General features: G+C 46.5%; 1 protein-coding gene across 2 annotated transcripts in view; it reads right to left on the reverse strand.

The window, feature by feature from the left end:
- The window catches only part of LIG3 (DNA ligase 3), a 254312-nt gene that overhangs the window by 212156 nt on the left and 21912 nt on the right, over positions 1-20244 (reverse strand). For both annotated transcript variants that reach the window (XM_086954719.1, XM_086954721.1), the window contains exons 5-8: positions 17756-17907; positions 16886-17052; positions 12251-12328; positions 3106-3274 (exon numbers count right to left, since the gene is read on the reverse strand). In XM_086954719.1, coding sequence (XP_086810845.1) covers positions 3106-3274; positions 12251-12328; positions 16886-17052; positions 17756-17907 — 566 coding nt within the window. The remainder of the gene's footprint in view (positions 1-3105; positions 3275-12250; positions 12329-16885; positions 17053-17755; positions 17908-20244) is intronic.

Here is a 20244-nt window from a genome sequence, read left to right on the forward strand (position 1 = left end):
GAAGAGAGGGGCATCACTCGGTTCAAGGACCGTCTTTTCCAGATTCCAGGGCGTGTCTCTCTTCTTTCTTGTTTTCGTGCTCTCCTCTTCCCATTGGCTGGAATTTTACCTACCAGCCAATGGGAAGAGGATAGAACAAAAACACGCCCCCCAATCCCGAAAATGGCGGTGGTTTCTCCGAGGCATTTCTGCTTTGCCTCGGAGAAACGTGGTCACAGTCACAGCTCATGTTTCTTGTTCCTTGTTACTGTTAAGATCACTGCATTGTAATTTTGGTGATATTATGCATGCTTACATGACTTCTATTATTATTGTTTACTCGCAAATAAATCCTGAGTTTTCATCTACTTCGTTTGGAGCCTCTTCTATTGAACACTTAATTAGCCGCATTCTTAAATTATGGTCCTAGATTTTAAGCGCAACATAAATACAATTTACAACTACAATTGCATTTTGCAGATAAAATCATCATTAACAAAAATCTAAAAAAAATTGCCTGAAAATAGTGACAAGCTTTCAGGTATTTTGATAGGTAAGTCGCCAAAAGTAAATACACACATTAACGCGGTAAAACTGCCACAGAGCTAGGTGAGCTCAGGAAGAACTTTAGTGCTTCCGGTTCATAATTTTACTTCCGTCCCGCCATGCCGGGCTAGTCCGGGTTACCCCTTTAAAAGGGGGAGACGGCAAGCGAGACAGCCTCTTGGTTTCCGCTGCTGCCTCTCGCCGCGTCCATCGTCCACGGGCCGACTTCAGGCCCCTTAACGCAATTTTCTTTTCTTTTCCAGGTTCGGGAAGCTTTGGTGACTGCGGGCTGCGGCGAGAAAGTCGGGATGTCCGGGGCCCATCAAGAAGAACAGCGCCGGGCTAGTGATACGAGTTTTGCTTTCTTTTTTAGGTTATCCCAGCGGGTCTGCACGCGGCAGGATTGTGGGACCGGAGCGCGCCATCGAGCGGTGTGCGGGAGCGTTAGACTGAAGATCGGACGTTCACTGGTTTCAATCCTCGGCGTGCAGGATCACGGGGTCAGGTACCGGGGCGCGGGCCAGTCATCAGCATTTCAGCTTTCTTTTTCAGCTTTGGCGGAGTTGTTGCAGTGCTGCCAGACAGGCATCAGGAGCGGCGGAGGTCCCGTGAGCAGAGCGCGGTAGTAGTGGCGGCAGGCTTCACGTGCTTTGGGAATCGGGTACCAGAGCGCGACTTCAGAGCCGTGTGTGCGTATTCAAGTGCATGCACAATGAGCGTTGTGTGCTTAGCAGGCATTTAAGGAATTTTAGGGAGCCTGTATGTGGCGTGATGAGCTGTGCACATCTAGTGGGGCACAGAACACCAGCTCTTTAAAACAGTAGGCTGACCTGAGTGCATAAGATCTTTTGGGCAAGGCAAGGCGCAATATCATTGAGGGGGAGTTGTACGGGCCTGCTGCGAATCAAGTGGGGGGGGGGGGGTTTGTTGACCTAAATCAGAAGAGACTATTTTAGAGTTTTAGACTCGACTTGCCGCCTTGCCATAAATTACAACGCCAAGGAGGAAGACGGCGGCGGGCACCACATCAGCCTAATCTTCATCCCCATCGGTATCTGCATTTTTGTCACCAGCAACATCCGGTAGCGCGAGGTACTGAAAACACAGTCCTAGTCCTACCCATAAATAACTAATGTCTGCGTTAACCTGCTTGACCACCCATCGCCCTGCACTCCCACGCTGTTCTGTCATGCTATGCTTAATATATCACAATGACAGTCTGTGCGCACTTAACACTGTGCCTAGGAAGAGGAATGTAGTAACGGGGGCCTAGGGAGGGGATGGGCCTCTGTTCTCTGCTTGTGCCTCTGTTCCCTGCTTGTGCCTCTGTTCCCTGCTTGTGATCCGGATCACAAGCAGGGCACAAAAACCGTTTTTTGTGTTGCTCTCCTGCCCCCTCCCTCGTTGGTTGTACTTGCTATCCTGCCTCCCCCATTGCTTGTGCTCGCTGTCCTGCCCCCCCTCGTTGCTCGTGCTTGCTGTCCTCCCCCCCATTGCTTGTGCTTGCTCCCCTGCCCCCCGTTGCTTGTGCTCGCTGCCCTGCCCCCCGTTGCTTGTGCTCGCTGCCCTGCCCCCCGTTGATAGTGCTTGCTGTCCTGCCCTCCCCCGTTGCTTGTGCTCGCTGTCCTGTGCTTGTTGTCCTGACCCCCCCTCGTTGCCTGTGCTTGCTGTCCTGCCCCCCTCTTGTTGCTTGTTCTAGCTGTCCTGCCCCCTCGTTGCTTGTGCTTGCTGTCCTCCCCCTCGTTGCTTGTGCTTGCTCCCCTGCCCCCGTTGCTTGTACTTTCCCCCCTGCCCCCGTTGTTTGTGCTCGCTGTCCTGCCCCCCCTTGCTGTCCAGCCACCTAGTTGCTCGTGCTTGCTGTCCTGCCCCCCCTCGTTGCTTGTGCTTTCTCCCCTGCCCCCCCCCATTGCTTGTGCTTGCTGACAATGCCATTTGTGTTTTTAAAAAAAAAAACATAAATAAAAATAATGTCATGAGCAATGCCAATAGCTCTAACTTTAAAAATGCAGAGACCATTGCATTATAAATGCTTGTTTTCCCTTGCGACCCTTTCGTCTGTCTATCCCTTCAGGCTCTTTGTTGATCTTTAGCAAACTTGTTTGGCTTATGGGTGTTTCAGTAATCATCAAAAAATGCTAATAAGCATTGTATTATGTATGCTGCAGTAAAAGATGTGTTGCTATTAAGTTTTATGTAGGTGGAATTTTTGCACTGTGGGATGAATGGTATGTAATTTGCTGAATTGATCTGTGCCTGTTTTGTATTAAATGATTTAATCCTTACAAAAAAGGCATCCCTTAAGATGGTAAATTAAGGGAAGGAGTTGGTGATAACTCACATTAGTTGCACACAGCTAAATATTCTAATACTCTGTTTACGTAGATACAAACATGGATACTGAAGAAACAAGCACATATCTCTTCAAGTCACATAACTCTGGCTCAAAACCTCCCACCGAATCAGACCTTCCTCACTTTTAGAAAAAATGAAGAGACCAAACTGAATGCCTTCCATGAATGTAGGTTCTAGAGAAGTGCATCTGAAGCAGCACAAAAGAAGATTGCAGTTGAATTTTATTACCAGCATGGGCTGCACAGGAGTCATAAGGGAGGCCTGTACACTTAGTACCCGCTTCAAGCCTGGCACTTTCTCAGATTCCTGTTGATTCCGTAGGACACGTTCTACAACATCATGCAGATTCCTTGAGGCCTTGAAAGCATCATATGCATTAGGATCCAGGGCATCTAACCTTTAAAAAAAGGAAACAAGCATCAGTGCCTAAAAGCCTAAGAGATATTGGGCACCTCCCCCTGAGCTTCCCAAGCATATCAACACAGATATCATATCTAGCTATTGCATGTGAGCAGGGTAGCCATCTTAAGGTATGAACTGGACACTGGTCAGAACGAGTTCCCCCGCTACATAATGGCTTCACTGAAACATCTGGTGTTTGGTATCAAACACCTCATATTAATAAACCTACACTGATTCCACAGTTGGATTTATTAACACATCTTACAGGTGACCCCCTGAAAACCTACCAAGTACTAATCTTCTGGCTGACTGGTCCCGACCAACCTGCTACCAAAGAAGAGTTTCTGACCCCCAGGGCAGAGGGCCTAAGCTCTCTTGGAGCTCGGAAACAAAGCCTGCTCTGGCAGGAGGTGTTTAAACCCCCTCCATAGGATGACCGGTAAATAAGAATTCTAACTACGCAAGGCGCTTCAAAGAGCTCACCTCCTTTGGGAGGTGCTTAGCACTACCCTCTGATATGACTAACTGGTCGCCCATACTTTCCACAAAAGAGAGCATTTTGGGTGTCATTTGTGCCTCTGTATGTCCTTTGGGGTCTGCCTGAACTCTTTACACAGTGTATCTCCTTTGGGTCCACTATTTAAAGTGATGTCTTGATCTATTACTAGATATTGAAAGTGATTAGTGAAGCCATCTTAAGGTTTGCACTGGGCACTGGTCATTACAAATTACTCAGCTACATAATGGCTTCGCTGAAACCTATGGTGTTTGGCATCAAACACCTTGTTTTAGTAAATCCACACTAAAGCCAGTTGTGGATTTATTATGACATGCACCTAGAGGGCACCTTAGAGGTGCCTCCTGGAAACCTACCAGCCTCTTCGTATGCTGACTGACTGGGTCCTTCCAGCCGGTCACCACAGAAGCGTTTCTGGCCCCCTGCAGGAGCCAACACTCTCAGGAATTCAGTAACAATGCCTGCTCTGGCAGGATGTGTAATCACCTCCTCCAACAGGATGGCCAGTGAATCTGAATACTAAGGCAGGGCTCGAAAAATCCACTTGCACACTCGCATTTGCAAGCCAGATTTAATTAGGGCAAGCTATTTCTACTTTCTGGTGAGTGGGAAAATAAACAGACTTTTGACCTCGGTCTCTGAAAGCAGAGGAAATTGCTCACAAAGTAAATGAGCAATAAAAATCCCTTTAAGTATTGTTAACTTGTGATATTTGCTTTCTTTCACAGACAGATGTCAAGTGCATTTCAGTTAGGTTGAGTAGATTTTGTAGGTTACTAGACCCGAAGGTCTAGTAAAAATTAAAGGATTTTTCGGGCTCTGCAAGGCCAGGAGCTTCAAAGCCCTTGCTGCCTTTGTTATGCAACCCCAGATTCCCTAGACCTGGGACATGCCACCCCCTGCCCTGAGGCCCATTTGGTACCAGGACAGGCAGGAAATTAGCTAGTACAGGAGGTGTGTTGCACCTCCAGGTTAGTCACATCCATAAGGTGGGATGTCTGAAGTGAACATGAAAACGAATAGTTTCTTACCTGTCGGTGTAGTTTTGCAGCTTGAAGATCTTTCTGGATTCACTATGCTGTGCATATTCCGCGGTCTTGTGGTTGGGTCCGGATTCGTAGTCTTTTCTTTGTTTTTTTTTTTTGTAGCCCTTGTGGGCGTCGGCGTCACACCTCCTCGGGTGCATTTCCGGTGACGTCGGCATGCTTCCTGCGGAAGCTCCCACTCTTGGGCGCCATCTTCGGATTCTTTTTTCCGTGTTTCTTCCGTTTCCGAAGCAATGGCAATGTTCTACTTAGGTGAGAATGTTTTTACCGCTATATCCTTAAAGTCTCTCACTTCTCTCACCTTTTCTTTTTTCCCTTTTCTTTTTTTTTTTTTTTGACCACCTCTTCTCTCTCCAGCCTCATCTTTCTGGCGGAGGTGGATGGGTTCGCTAGTGAATCCAGAAAGATCTTCAAGCTGCAAAACTACACCGACAGGTAAGAAACTATTCGTTTTGCAGCGTGAATCTTTCTGGATTCACTATGCTGTGCATAGATTTTGTAGCGGTTTCTCATTTCTGTGGCGGCTGGGTGGAAGATGAGCTCTGGTTTCTGAATATATGCTGGAGCACCCTTTGTCCTACTTGTGCTTCCTTGTTCATTTGAACATCCACGCAGTAGTGCTTCGTGAATGTGTGCACCGAAGCCCATGTTGCCGCCAGGCATATGTCTTGTATGGGTGTATTGGCCAGGAAGGCTATCGTAGCCCCCTTTTTCCTAGTGGAGTGGGCCCGAGCCCCCTCCGCCAGTTCTTGCCCTGCCCTTTTGTGGCAGAGTTCGATCGTGTGCGCGATCCATCGTGCAATAGTGTTCTTAGTTACTGCCTTTCCCATGTAACTGTTGGCGAACGACACAAAGAACTGTTTCGTTTTCCTGTGTCCTTTCGTCCTTTCAATGTAATGCATGACCGCCCTTCTGGCGTCTAAGGTGTGCAGAGCTCGCTCTGCGCTAGTGGTTGGTTTTTGGAAAAAACTCGGTATCTGTATGGACTGGTTCATGTGGAATTTGGACACCACCTTCGGCATGAAGTGTGGGTCGGTCCTCATCACAACCCTATCACTGTGTATTTGTAAGTAGGGTTCCTGTAGCGTTAGCGCTTGCAGCTCGCTCACTCTGCATAAGGACGTAATTGCAAACAGGAAGGCAGTTTTCATAGTTAGCATCTGTAAGGAGGCCCTGTGGAGTGGCTCAAAGGGCTCCTTCATGAGTTCCGTCAGGACTACGTTTAAGTTCCATGCCGGCGGTGGCACTCGCTTGGGTGGTGCTATCCTCTTCGCCCCTTCCAGGAACCTCTTGACAACTTGTGATGTGAAGAAGCTTCTGCCCATCTCACCCCTTGTGTAGGCCACTATAGCCGCCAAGTGTACTCTCAAGGAGGACGAGCTGAGGTCTTTCTCCAGTAAGTGCGTCAGGTACTTTAGTACTGTGGATTCTTTCTTCATTTTCTTGTGAAGTCTCTCCCGCCTGCACCACACCGTGAATCTTTTCCACTTTGCGACATAGCACTTCCGTGTGCTGGGCCTTCGTGCATCCCGAAGGATCCTGAGGGTGCTCTCTGGCAGGCTCAAATGTGCGAACTCTATGTCTTCAGGAGCCATGCTACTAGGCTCATGGTCTCTGGTTCTGGGTGTAGCACCTCTCCGTTCTGCATGGAGAGCAGGTCTTTTCTTCTGCCGAATCTGTGGGGTGCACACTGTGCCATCTCCATGATCTGCGAGTACCATGTCTGCCTCGCCCACTGTGGCGCGACCAGTATCAGGGTCATCTTGCTCGCTCTGCACTTGCTAAGTACTCTGTGTATCAGTGGTATTGAGGGAAAAGCGTAAGCAAATGTCCCGGACCAATCTATCCATAGGGCATTCCCAAAGGACCCTTCTTCGTGTTGTCTGGATGCGAAGTTCCGGCATTTCGCATTCTGGCGTGTTGCAAACAGGTCCACTGATGGCGTTCCCCACTTGTTGAACAGCCACCTCGTCTCCTGAGCATTGAGCTCCCACTCGTGGGATGCTGATGCCTGTCTGCTCAGCCAGTCTGCCTGAATGTTCTCCTTCCCCGGGAGGTGTATGGCTAGCAGGTCTATCTGGAGAGGGATGGCCCATCTCCATATCTCCTGTGCCAGCGTTGAAAGTGTTGTTGACTGTGTTCCACCCTGTTTGTTGATGTAGAACATCGCTGTGGTGTTGTCTGTCTGCAGCAACACCCTTTGCCTGTACAGTCTCGTTTGGAAGGCTTTCAGTGCAAGGAAGATCGTCTTCAATTCGAGGTAATGGATGTGCTTTGTCGCATCTGCTGCTGTCCAAAGACCCCTCACTTTGAGTTCCTCCATGTGAGCGCCCCATCCCTTCAGGGATGCGTCTGTGGTGATGGTCACTGTCGGAGTTGGGGGTGTTAGAGGCTGTCCCCTTGTTAAGTTCTCCATGGTCCACCATGCCATCTCCTTCTGCACTGCGTGCGTCACCACCACAAGATCCTCCCAACTTCCCGAAGCTTGTGACCATTGTTCCTGGAGCCATTCTTGCATGGGTCTCATGTGGAGCCGCACATTCGGCACTAGGTGGATGCATGATGCCATCATCCCCATGATCTTGCTCGCAGTCCTCACTGTCCGAGCTTGTCCCTTCCGGTAGAGGCGAGTTTCCTTGACCAGAGCCCTCGCTCTCTTCTCGCTGGGGAACACTTTGCCCTGTAAGGTGTTGATCTCTGCCCCCAGGAAGATCTTCACTTGCTCCGGCTCCATTGATGATTTCTTCCAATGGACGGAGAACCCCAAGTTTATGAGCGTGCTCGTCACTGTCTGTGCATGCTGCTTGCACTTCTGGTACGAGTTTGCTTTCACCAGCCAGTCGTCCAGGTAAGGGTATACGTGTATCCCCTGTCTTCGTAGGAGCGCATCGACTGCCGCGAGGCACTTCGTAAATACCATCAGTGCGGATTTTTGTCCGAAGGCTAGCGTTGTGAACCAGGTAGTGGTCTCCTCCGATTGTGAACCTGTTCATCGGTATGTGTAAGTAGGAGTCCTTGAGGTCTATTGTGACCATGAAGTCTCCGACCTGCAATTGCGGCAGCACCTCCTGCAGGGAGGTCATCTTGAACTTTTGTGTTCTTATGAATTTGTTGAGGAACCTCAGGTCTAGGATGGGTCTCATTTTGTCGTCGACCTTTGGTACTAGGAAGTACGTTGAGTATATTCCCTTGTTTCTTTCCCTGAAGGGAACTCTTTCTATGGCCTGTTTTAGTAGAAGTTCTTGCACTTCTTCCTGAAGCCTCGCCAGCTGTTCTCTTGCTGGTGGCTTTCCCCTTGGTTTTCTGTTCGTTGGCTTTCTCTCCAACTCCAAGCAGTATCCGAATTGGATAATGTTTAGGATCCATTTGTCCGATGTTATTTCTCTCCATTCTTGGAGGCAAAACTTTAATCTTCCTCCCACTGGTGTCATGTGGTCGTAGGTGTTTAGATTGTCCTGACCCCTTCGTACGTGGTGCCCCCTGGGATCTTTTCTGTGGTCGGGCACCCGTAGGTCCTTGAAGTCACTTCGTGTTGGGCTGCTGTCCCCCTCTTCTATTCTGGCCACGTCCATTTCTCCCTCGAAAGGACTGACCTCTTGGCTGGTACTGCCAGGACTGCTTCTGGTGACCTTGCTGAGCCTGCGAGTCTGCCTGGTTCTCTTGCTGGAAGGCCTGGTGCGATGTACCTGGCTGGTTTCCACCTCTTCCGCCGGGCCTCCGTGCCGGGGTGCCTCTTCTATTGCCTCTGAACTGCAATGCCCCCATGGATCTTGCCGTCTCGTTATCTTTTTTGAGTTGGCACAGTTTCTCGTCCACTGTTGCTCCGAAAAGCGTTTCGCCGTTGAACGGTGTGTTCAGGATACTGTGTTGTACCTCGGGTTTGAACCCTGAAATCCTGAGCCAGGCGTGTCTCCTTTCCGTGACACCCATCATCATGAGCCTGCTGGCGGTGTCTGCTCCGTCCAGGGCCGTCTTAAGGCAAGAATTTGCCGCGTTTTTCCCTTCTTCGATCAATTTCTCTGCCCTCTGCCTGGCATCCTGGGGTAGGTCCTTCACCAACTGACCCAGCCCCTCCATGATCTGGTACATGTGCCTGTTTAATAGGGCGTTGGAATTAGCCATGCGCCAGTGGGTCGCGGCATTCCGCTCGATCCTTCTCCCCACCAGATCCATCCTCTTGCTCTCCTTATCCGGTGGCGGGCCAGAGGTAGTGGATACGCTCGCCCTCTTCCTAGCTGTGGCCGTGATAATGGAGTCAGCGGAGACCTCGCCCCGAATGTAGGCCGGGTCCTTTGAGGAATGCTTGTATTTTTTCTCTGTTCTGGGAGTTACCGCCTTGCAGGTTGCGGGCTCTTTGAACGCTTCCTTTCCCTGAGCCAAGACGCTCTCGAGCATTGGGAGGAACTGGCTTCTTGTTTGTGTTGGGAGCAAGGTCTCTAGCAGGAAGTCTGCTTTCTGCTTTTCCTCGTCGAGCTTTAGCTTGAATGCAGCTGCGGCAGATTGTATGGCCGCGTTGTACGCCCCGATGTCGTCCGGCGGCGAGGGCCTCGAGGGGTATGAGTCGACCGCCTCTTTCGGGCTCTCTGTGTCGACGTCTAGGTAATCCTCCTCGCGTGGGTCAGAGGTGGCCGACTCGGCGTCCGACCTACTGCCCTCTTCCTCCTCAAAGCCGTAATCCTCGTAGGGATTCTCTTCACCTTCCTGGTCGTCTACCATCGTCGCTAGGCACCTGGTCGTCGACCTGTTCTTCTTCTTCCTCTTCGACCAGATCTAGCACGGCGTGCTTGGTCTTGTGTGGAATTTTGAAGGCACTCATCTCGGCGTTGAAATCTTTTCTCCGCTGCAAGAGGCTTGACATTTCGGCTATCAGCCGCCGTCTTTTCCTGTCCATATCGGCCGCGTTTTCGGCTTCGGAACGTTCGGCCCCTCTCTTCGTCGGCTGGCTCGCGGCGAGACTATCGGCGTCGATGGCTTGGACGTCGAACTGGCTTTCGGGTCCTTGGACGGCGCCGAGGCTTTAGGGTCTTTCTCCCTCAACGTCGATCGGTCCCTTTCGGTGACGATCTTCGACGCTTTCTTCTGATCAACAGCTCTCGGCGCCAGGGACTCCTTCTCCGAGGATCCGCTGGGCCTGTTTGTGGTCGCGGACGGCAGATATCGCTGCGTCGGCGCCTTCGGGCTCTTGCCCTCGTGCTTTCGAGACTCAGAGTCTCTCGTGTTCTTGTGGGACGTCGAGTCTCCTACCTTATCAGGCGTCTTCTTGTAATCTGTCTCTACGACCGTGTAGCTGTCGTCTTCGGCGGCAGCGTTGTCCTCTTCCTCCGAGGACATCCCCAGCTCGTACAGCGATGGCGTCAGGGATTTTCCTTCGAGGGCGGCGTGTGCTACCCTCTGCCTCTTCCTCACACGAAGGGTCTTCTGGGCGAAGACGGAGCAGGCGTTGCAGTCCTCGCTTCTGTGTTCTACCGGCAGGCAAAGGTTGCAAACCGGATGCTGGTCCTTCTGCGCGTACTTGTGTCTGCAGTTCGGGCAGAACTTGAACGGCGTGTTGTCCATCCTCGTGCGTTCAGGCCTCCCTGACCGCGTGGACGTCGACGATCGTCGTAGTTCGAGGTTTTCACCTTCTTTCCTCTTCGTCAATGTTCTGTGAAGTCTTCTTCAGTCTTCTTCTTCCAATATCTTGTCCAACTTCCAATCTTTTCAGTACTTTCTCCAAAAATGTCTGGAGCCCAACGGGAACGATCCAGACCCGACCGCGGAAAAAAGAATCTGAAGATGGCGCCCAAGAGTGGGAGCTTCCGCAGGAAGCATGCCAACGTCACCGGAAATGCACCCGAGGAGGTGTGACGCAGACGCCCACAAGGGCTACAAAAAAAAAAAAAAAAATAGAAAAGACTACGAATCCGGACCCAACCACAAGACCGCGGAATATGCACAGCATAGTGAATCCAGAAAGATTCACGCTGCAAAATGAGTATTTCACCATGTTGGCTGTGGTGAAATTTGGGTCTCTGGAACAGGGTTATGCCTACTCCCCGCAGGAAAGGGGGCATATAGGGGGTGTAGTAACTCCAAGAGTAAGACACAAAAGAGAGCATTCTGGATTATTAATTTAATCCCTATAAACCAATCAGGGTCATCAGGACTTCCTACATAGTGTACCTCTTTTTCGTACATTACATAAAATGCCAGCTTCCAGCAATCATCTCTAACACAATGCTTAAATGGTTATGAATGGTATTCTAATCTCCCTCTTTAAAATTATTTGGATGGACACATGGTAAGACTTGGTATCTACACTAAGATTGTGAAGGTATCAAAGCAATTCTTTTTCAAAGGCCATTCTCTAGATTAGAATTCAAATGGTGCTGCCTCTACAGAATCAACAAGTTAAAGCTCTGGTAACTTTTCTGAGTCAAATGGGTTTCATAAAAAATTCTCTGGATAATAAATGTGAAAGCAAGAAGATCACAATGTAGATGTAATTTAAAAAAGACCAAGTACTGGTGGTGCTCTTAAATATGTCACACAAACAAGAAAGCAAAAATGATGGTTGCATGTAATAGCATAGTAAAAGATACTGGTTTTTCAAATTCAAATTCACTTTAAACATGAGTGACTTAGCTTGACCATGGGTATGCAGATATTATAAAGAGAGGGATCAAGGACTTGGCTCTGCCACAAGAAAAAGACCATCTGCTACATTTAGAGATCTCGGCTTCCTGGCTGGGATTTTGATTATGAAATGTGGCTGATGCTCTTGCATCACAGATGAATGGAGTGAGGGCCTCTTTGTTTAGGTAGCCCACTCTGCATTCTTGCCTTGGCTTTCAGGCACAAGCATACTATGGATTTGCTTGTCAGTGATATTTTCATATTTTCCTTCTCAGGACCACTAAGCTGTGATGGGAAGGACAAATCATTTATGGCAGCTGCACCCTTATTGAACTTCATGTTGGACAAAAGATGTCAGGCTAAGACGTTCCGCTGACAGAACCAGTTGCAGCTCTACCACAAAAACACTCTGCAGTTCCGCTCCTTCTAATTATGACAAGGAAATTGTGAGGTTGGAGGGTGAGGTATCTGGTGGATGCTCAGCATCTGCCAACTTCAAAATGCCCCCTGAGAAGCCACTAACCTAGAAACAACACTTATCAGATGTTCTGTGCAATAAGGCCCTCATCAAAGGTCACAGACCCCATAAAACGCAGAAAAACACATTTGATCTCCTCAGCTGGAGACAAGCTAGGCTATCAGAAACCAGCAGGCAAAGGTACAAAAGCAGCTTTACATTGTTTAACTGTGTGCTATCTAGTCGGGGGAATGAGCCTTAGGCACAGGTCTATTTCCTGAATGGAATATGATTATTAGCCTACACATTCACCTGTGAGAGCTGCTGTATACTCACACATGTTTAGCACCAGCATTCATCTTCAGATCATGCTTTATCAGGCGAATGATGCACTTCATGTCATTAGAGGTACACCTACAATGACAGCATGGATGAATTAGTACAGTTTCTTTAAAACAAAATATAACCCCCGCAAATGAAAAAGAGCAAGTGGATCTATTCCAAGCTAACAGGGAGCATCCCTTAGAGGTTGTTCAGTAATCAATCGGAAGGCAGTATCCCCCTATTTGCCTACAGGATCAACAGATTATGTGGGTCTTTACTTCTTAATTGATCTTACAGTTATTGCAGATAACTGTGTGAGATTAGGAGAGGGAGTGCTCACTTAAGGGAACTCAGGTAATTGGGCATCAAATTCAAGATCTATTTTTCTATTGTGAAGTGGTCAGCCTCCCAAAAATTGGAAACTAGAAATTAACAAAGATGCTCAGATCAAAACAGGTGTCCAATTTTATATGTTGTATATGATTACCCAATCTTCTACAACACTAAAAGAATCTCAACCGGTAATGGTCTACACTTTGCACTTTTTAACTATACGTTTGCAGTACATTTTCTGATTGGAATTGGACCTCCATGGCACCGAAGATAAGGAGGTTAGCTATCAGACTTCACAAGATCTTACAGGTTTACTCCATTTAAATGCTTTTTGGATTTCATACAAGGTCTGACTTACACAGAATTTAGCTTCCCTTTCTGCACCAATCCAATGTTAGGACTCTTTAAACAATCCAGTATGTATGCATCAATCACATCACCAAAACCTAAAGGAACTCAGCAACAACAAAGAAAGCTTCTTCACTGAAATAAATTGTGGGTCCAAAGCTGAATGTGAGCTGCTGTAACCATTTTATGCCTGCTCCCTAATCATGAAACTGAAACCCTGTCAAAGAAAAATTCCAGTAGAAATATGATGCCCGGTCCACAGGGTGTTGTGGGCTGTGCACCAGAATATTTTTACAGGACCTCTGCATCTAAAAAATGCTGTTATTCTGTTCTTTTTTTCTCCTCTAACAACTTGTCCGATTCTGAAAGTTTGTGTATAAGATTATGATCATCTGTTAGAAAGTAATTATTAGATTGAACCACCCATTAACCTTAAGTGATAGATTTCCAGCCGGGAAGAAATATTGAATCCCGCCACCGACTGCTGCGAGTGGTCCTGCAAGATAGGATCATAGCAGCTTTGAAGGGCAGGCTGGCAAGGCGGAGGTGGAAGAATGTTTCCCTTAGTGGGCCTGCATGCTGCGCCACCACCACGTCCCACTACAGCTGCACTAAGTCTGAGTGGGCTGATACACAGATTCTGAAGGCTACAGCGAATGACAAGCCAGATGCTGCAAATAGCCTCCGAACTTTCAGTACTCCTGGTGGAACTGACAGGTCAGTGACAGCAAGCCTAGAGAGTAGGCAGTAGTCATTCTAAAGCAGTCTGACGTTTCCCCAAAGAGTCTGAACCCATCAAAGCTCTAGTCCATTTAGACACCTGAGCACTGCCTGAAAATCCTATTCCCATCCAGGCACAATGCCCGAGGACGACACTGGTGCCCATGTAGTCCCCATATTATGACAGGCCCTTGGCACATATTTGGCAGTGTCTTATCTGTCCTGAATCATTTGGGCAAAGGTTGCCCTGAACTCCTCAAGGACGGGTGTTAAGATTTCAATGGCAATGTCCCAAAGCAGACCACGTTCAGAAAGAGTAGGGTTAAACTGGTAGAGGTAATACTCTTACCATATGCCTGAATGCGCTTTGACTCCATAACTGGATGATAAGAAGGGAATACATTCCAGTTGACTTTGCTCATGAATTTCCAGGGGCAGATTTTGAATGACATAGGCCAGCAAGATTCTGGTCAACTAGTTAGCTTTTGTTTCTATTGTAGGCAGCTGCAAATTAAAAGCTTCTGGTGTAGGCAATTTCTTCTGACCTTATGGGGATTCTTAATCACTCTCAGGAGTAATATCCAACCCACTATCATTTTGTAAGGCAATGTACAATCCAGCAATTAACATAAAGACGAGTGAGCAAGTTGTCCATCTTGTGAGACAGACAAAGCCAGAGTAATTGGGTCCTCATAGTGCTGACTGTGCGGCTTCTCGTCTGATCTAGACTGGTGAGAGAGAGAGAAAGAAATGCGCCTGGCCTTCTTGAGCTTGGGTCGAAACTTGGACTTAGTTGAGGACTAGATCTGGATCTGACACAGGAGGACGATTTGGAGTAGAAACAGCCCTGAAACCTGGAGAGGGAATGCTGCTTCAAGATGAACTCTTCTTGTGTTCCATAATGTAGAGCTTTGATACCCGCTCCTGATCACTTTCTAACACATCGGAGGGCATTTGTCACACAACTTCTAATTGTGACCAAAACTAAAGCACAACAAGCAAAAATAGTGCAGATTCATGATAGACATCTGCTTTCTACAGTCATGGCACAGTTTAAAACTTGGCATCTAGTGCAGAGACATTTTCCCCGGCACACTTTCTTTGGTTGGAAGTGGAGGTCCAGATCTGCAGCGAGGGGTAGTAAAGTAAGGAACCAGCGCAGAGAGGTGGCACATAGGTACACCTTGGCACCTTCACTTTCATGAAGGTGCAAGAAAATTGCGGAGTCACACAGCGCCACCTACCAGTAAACAGACCAAATACTTTGAGAACCCAGATCCAGTCTTTAGCCTTATTTTAAAGGTGAGGAATATTATGAGGGTTATTGAGCAGTACACTGGAAATTCTAGCAGAAGAGGACATTAGATGGTAATGATATTAATGAACACAATGCCAATGAGTTGGAGGAGACCATAGATAATTCAGACATAGATTTATTAATCATTACAAAACTGGAGTAAGTATTTGGGCCACGAGAAAGGCGCAGACTAAGAACATCTGTGCCGTCAGAATCCAAAGTATAATGTAATCCCACTCAGGAAGAACGTGCAAAGTAGTATGCCAAAGGTTAATGCTTGAGGGACGCCCAGCAGGAGAGAGGTGGGCAAGGACAGGGAGAACACCCATGCAGAATAAGCAATGAGATGTAAGAGGCGAGCCATTCAATGGCAGTGCCAGCAATGTCAAGGGGAGAAAGGGTTTTTAATAGACCTGATTAGACAATTGTATCTAATCGCACAATAACAGTTTTTTATTTTGATTAGAAATGTACCCAAAGCAGCCTAGAGGTTTTGGAGGATAATTATGATGGATAAGCAGTTTTGTAAAGAACGATAAAGTCAGAATGTAGAGGATCAAGAACATTGTTTCTGAACCTCTACACCCCAATTTACTTGCATGTAAAATTTGTGGTTATTTATTTAAAGAAAGGTCTGCAGGTAAAGAGATTAAATGGATTCTTTTTTCTCTTTTAAAGTGGTAGTAAAATGGCGACTGAAACCTGGTGGGTAGAGGCAAAGAGTGAGAGAAGGGGTATTAAACATGTTACTGGCTAGGACATCCCCAGACGGATGCTTAGTTGCCTGCTAGGGCAGCCCCCGATAACCCTAAAAAAAACACTAGGTAGGCGGTATGCACAGCTGGGGCTCATTGTGGCAAAGAAGAGATTAGAGATCCACCTGCCCCCAAAAGTAGAGGCTTGGAATTAGGGCCTTATTGAATAGGCTGGTGCTGAAGAGGCACTTATGAGACAAAAACAGGGGCGAGAGGGCTGCTGAAGCTTTGTTGGTCTGGGAAGCTATGACGCAAATACTGCTAGACTCCCCAGATGAATAGACATGCTGGAGATTATTAGGACATAGGGTCAGGGACGCACATAAGTCAGGACTTTGTTTCTTGACTAGCCACGTTTTAATACAATTGCTTGACTTTGTGGTATAGCTCGTTGACCTTTACTCAGCACTTATCCCAATGCGCCATTTCGGTATATGATTGGAAGCAATGGGGGTGAGGGTGAAACCGGGGTGGAGGGGTATTCACAATGAGAGTTATTATTTGGTTCAACGTGTGCATGCGTGACCGCTTTAAGCTGCAAGAATACCATTTGAACGCAGGGCGGGGTATGGAACAGTATCAGTAGTGCCTCCTTGTTTAGCACTTTATCATACTTAGCCATACTTTCTTGGTGCAGTGCTTTTATTGACTGATGTATTGTTGCATACACCCTGTCATTGAAAATCAGAAAATAAATATGTTAAAAAAAGTTAGAGAAGGGTTGAATAGTTGAGAAAGAGAAATGAAGAGAGGGCAAGATAAATTGGGAACAAAATAGATCAAAGGTAACACAAAGGGGTTGTCGGTTTTAGCTAAAGGAATTAACCCATACATGTCTAGGAGAATGAGAGTGTAGATACGTGTGCCGTGGAGAAAGAAAGTATTACACAAACAAATGATGGACGGAATGCTGAATAAATCATACATTCACACTCAGTCAAGAGATCAGGGTTAAATCCATCATTCTTTTGCTCACCATGCCACCCCAGTTTAGACAAAGCCATATGTAAATCAGTCTTGACACTGTGCCACTGTGCCTCATGGGAAAAGTCCAGATTGAGCTCATGCTCCGTGGACCGGAGAAAGAGAGGGCATGAGCAAGGTAGAAAGCCAGATTATCTGATGCCTTTCCCACCCATCTGTAGACAATGCTACCAAAAATCACACACTACATTTGTGACAGAACCTGCTCACCTGCAGGCAATATCCTCCAGTGCCCTCTGCTGATCCTCCTCCTTTGTTAGTTTAGATAGCTTCATCAGGAAGTCATCCACCTCCTGGATGGTCAGAACACTTTTGGCTGCCGGCGCGAAAGATTTGCTTTCATCAAAAAAGATACGAACGGTCTCCGACACATCCCCCTTCACTCACCCAAAAAAAGGGATAAGAAAGAATTAGGTGATCTAGTCCTAAAAGTGGTGCAATGAGTAAGTCAAAGCGCTAACTTTAGTAGGTTTTACCTAATCCACTCTTTACAGTTGAACAATCTTGTATTCAATTGAATGGCATGACTAGTCTGAAGTATATGCAGAAATTAGGTTTCATAGACCATATTTTTAAAAGTAAAAACAAGCATATCCTGTCATTATCCGTTTCGCTGTATATTTGCAAACATCAGCACCAGGCAACTCAGACATGCAAGCAGACCTACACATGCTGCCTTTCCACAATGGCTCTTCCTCCCTCACCAAACATGAACAGCTTTGGGTGCAGTTCAAGATTACATCCCACAGCACTCTTTAATTCTTTAAAGTAATTCCCCACTGTATTGCTGTGGGTCTTCACTAGGGTTATACAAATTAAGATGATGCCCTGCCCTCTCTTGAGCAGAGCAGAGTTTTTTTATGTGCATATTCAAGAAATTGTAGAAATTCTCTCAGTACATGTCCCAACAGGTTTTCTTGTGATATTGAAAATAATGAGTAGTACTTACCGGCACTTCTCTAGTTCAGGTTACAAATTATAAGAAAGGTGATGGTCTCCTTCCACGGACTACAAGCCAACCACGAGGTGCTAATCAGGCATACTGACATAAAAGAAAGCACATCATCAGCATCCTCTCACCTGCTCCAGGTCCCGTACCATGTCCTCTTGACTGCAACTGAAAATGCGGCTGAACAGTTTCACAATTTGCTTATCATTTAGGTTATAGACACTCTTAATCACACCTGGCAACAGCAACTTGACAGTCAGGTAAACATCACCTTGAAAACCATCTGCACCAAGAGAGAAGGGAGAATGCCTTTTAAAATCACAATTAAAGACAAGGATAGACTGATGTTATTCATAAAACATGGCTTGTTAGCCCCATGATATTGCTCATGAATAAAAAGTTGGACCAACAACACATTGAAAATGACGTCCAAATTTACATCTAGGTTACACACGTCAGGGTAGTCCAAATTACCAGGCGTTTTTTATCACATGGCATTAGGACAATCCTTAATAAACATATTTTTTGTCCTTCTAGTCATTTTTATCTCACTTGCACATATCACTTGCACTGCACTCCACCGGTCCTCAAACCTTGGACAAACATAGAGGCTGAGTCATCTAGAGAGTAAGAGGTCCATTACCTTTGTACATGTAGCCTATGTACTACTGGGTTATATGTGACCCTTCTCTCCTGGTTTTGCAAATGATGAAGCTCCGCCAAATGGGTGGGCTGATGGAAACCTTACTCTAGCCTGGGTTGGGACAAGTCTTGTACAACTGGTAAACTGCACGTGCTCCCACATAGGTTCCTTCTGTCACATTCCCCAGACCGTTGTTCTCCCTTCAGTCAGTATAGTTATAACATTAGCCTGTTTTTTGTGGGCAAATGGAAACCAAAAACTACGATTCAAAAAAAAAAAAAAAGGACTCGCCTAATAACAGTTATCAAGGCCTACAACACAGGCTTCTCCACAAGATGTTAACAGTTGCGGAAATCAATTGTATTCAAGAACATAAAATTAGGTTGACGGTGAAATATTAAAGTAGATGGGTTCCTTTCTGGGCATCAAAAAACAAGTGGCCCTACTGGTAAGTAATCTCAAATTGCAATTTACACATAGAAAAGTTGAAACTGCTTTTTTTTATTTTAATGAGTATCATTTATATTCCCTACCACTCACAGCATTTGTTGTTCAGCCTGAGTAGACTATACGGCTCAGGTCAGAGAGGTGCTTGAATTGCCTGCAGCAGACAGTTTTCTACAACAGGAAGGAGTATGAGAATGGAGAACTAGGTTCTGCCTGCCCCAGTCGTTTCCTGCAGTTTTCTGCTGTATACCTGTAAATGGGCAAGAGGTGGCAGGCATTGCATTGTTGCTCTGCGGGGACTAGACAGTGAGCAGAGCAACCAGGCATGCCTGGCTTGCGCATTAACTGTCATCAGATGTTAAGGCAATCCAGTGTTCAAAATGTGGGGGAAAACATTTTTTCCAGGAGGGGACCGGCAAGTTAGAGATTGGGGGCGGGATGGCAAATAGTCTCATTCCGGGTGAATTCATTGACAGTAAGCATTTATGTATTATTAGAAAAATAAACAATAGGAAATGCTATGGGTGAAATGTTATGGCTTACTTTACTAGTCACAAACAGAATGCAGTTTAAGATAACAGAGGTTGTTAATTGTCATAGAAAAATACTGGGCATTAATCCACTTTGGGGCCAGACAAACGTATATTGGATTTGTTAAAAGTGGGCACAATGTGCAAATCCAATAGTATTCTGCGAAGCGACCTGTGTACTAATTAATAGGTCAGTTCACAAAATACTGAATCGCAGTGGGTCGCAATTTAATCTTAAGAAGTTAGGTCACAAATTACAACCCACTACGATTCACTATCATCTCAGGGATGGTCACCTTCTGAGGTCAGCAGACCACCATGTCTGTCATTGTTTTTAGGTTAAGTAATTATTTCTTACTGCAGCTCGGTTTCCCTAAAGGAAAACTGGATGCGTTTACAACAAGGAAAACGTTTGTAAAACTACTAAACATGTTTTTTTTTTTTATTAGTCATGAAGTGAAGGGGTTCCCCTTCCCATTTGGGAATGGGTTACTGCCTACTATGAGCTGCTGGTAAAATATTAATGTTTTGCATCTACATTTTAGTCGCGAAACATTAATACATACCATAAGGGATCGCTATTTTGAACTGAAGCTGTAAACACATCCCTTTCACATACCGATTCCTTATGATTGTTGGCGATTCGGTAAAGTAACTGAATCTCTAAATGGGTTTAAGGGTTCATTCATTCACGATCAGTACATTTGAAAGCTACATTTTCGTTTGCGCCAAATCGCAGGGCTTGGACAAGTAAATGTGTTAGGACATCTTGCCTTACTCTAGACATCTGTGTTTATTCTCCTGATCACAGTTTCGAAACGTCATCTAGTAGCTTGGAGGGTTAAAGTGCCTACTGAAGAACCCTATGTGCAATCTGCACGTTATGGACTAGTCTAATTGTAAGACTTTCCAGTGGTTTCATGCATCTGAAGCAGAGATACTTGTGTAATCTGCAAGTCATCGGTTCCGATCCTAGTAGAAGAGCCTAGTGTGTTATGTA

The sequence above is a fragment of the Lissotriton vulgaris genome, chromosome 2_1, assembly GCF_964263255.1.
Source record: "Lissotriton vulgaris chromosome 2_1, aLisVul1.2, whole genome shotgun sequence".
In the NCBI taxonomy this organism is placed as follows: domain Eukaryota; kingdom Metazoa; phylum Chordata; class Amphibia; order Caudata; family Salamandridae; genus Lissotriton; species Lissotriton vulgaris.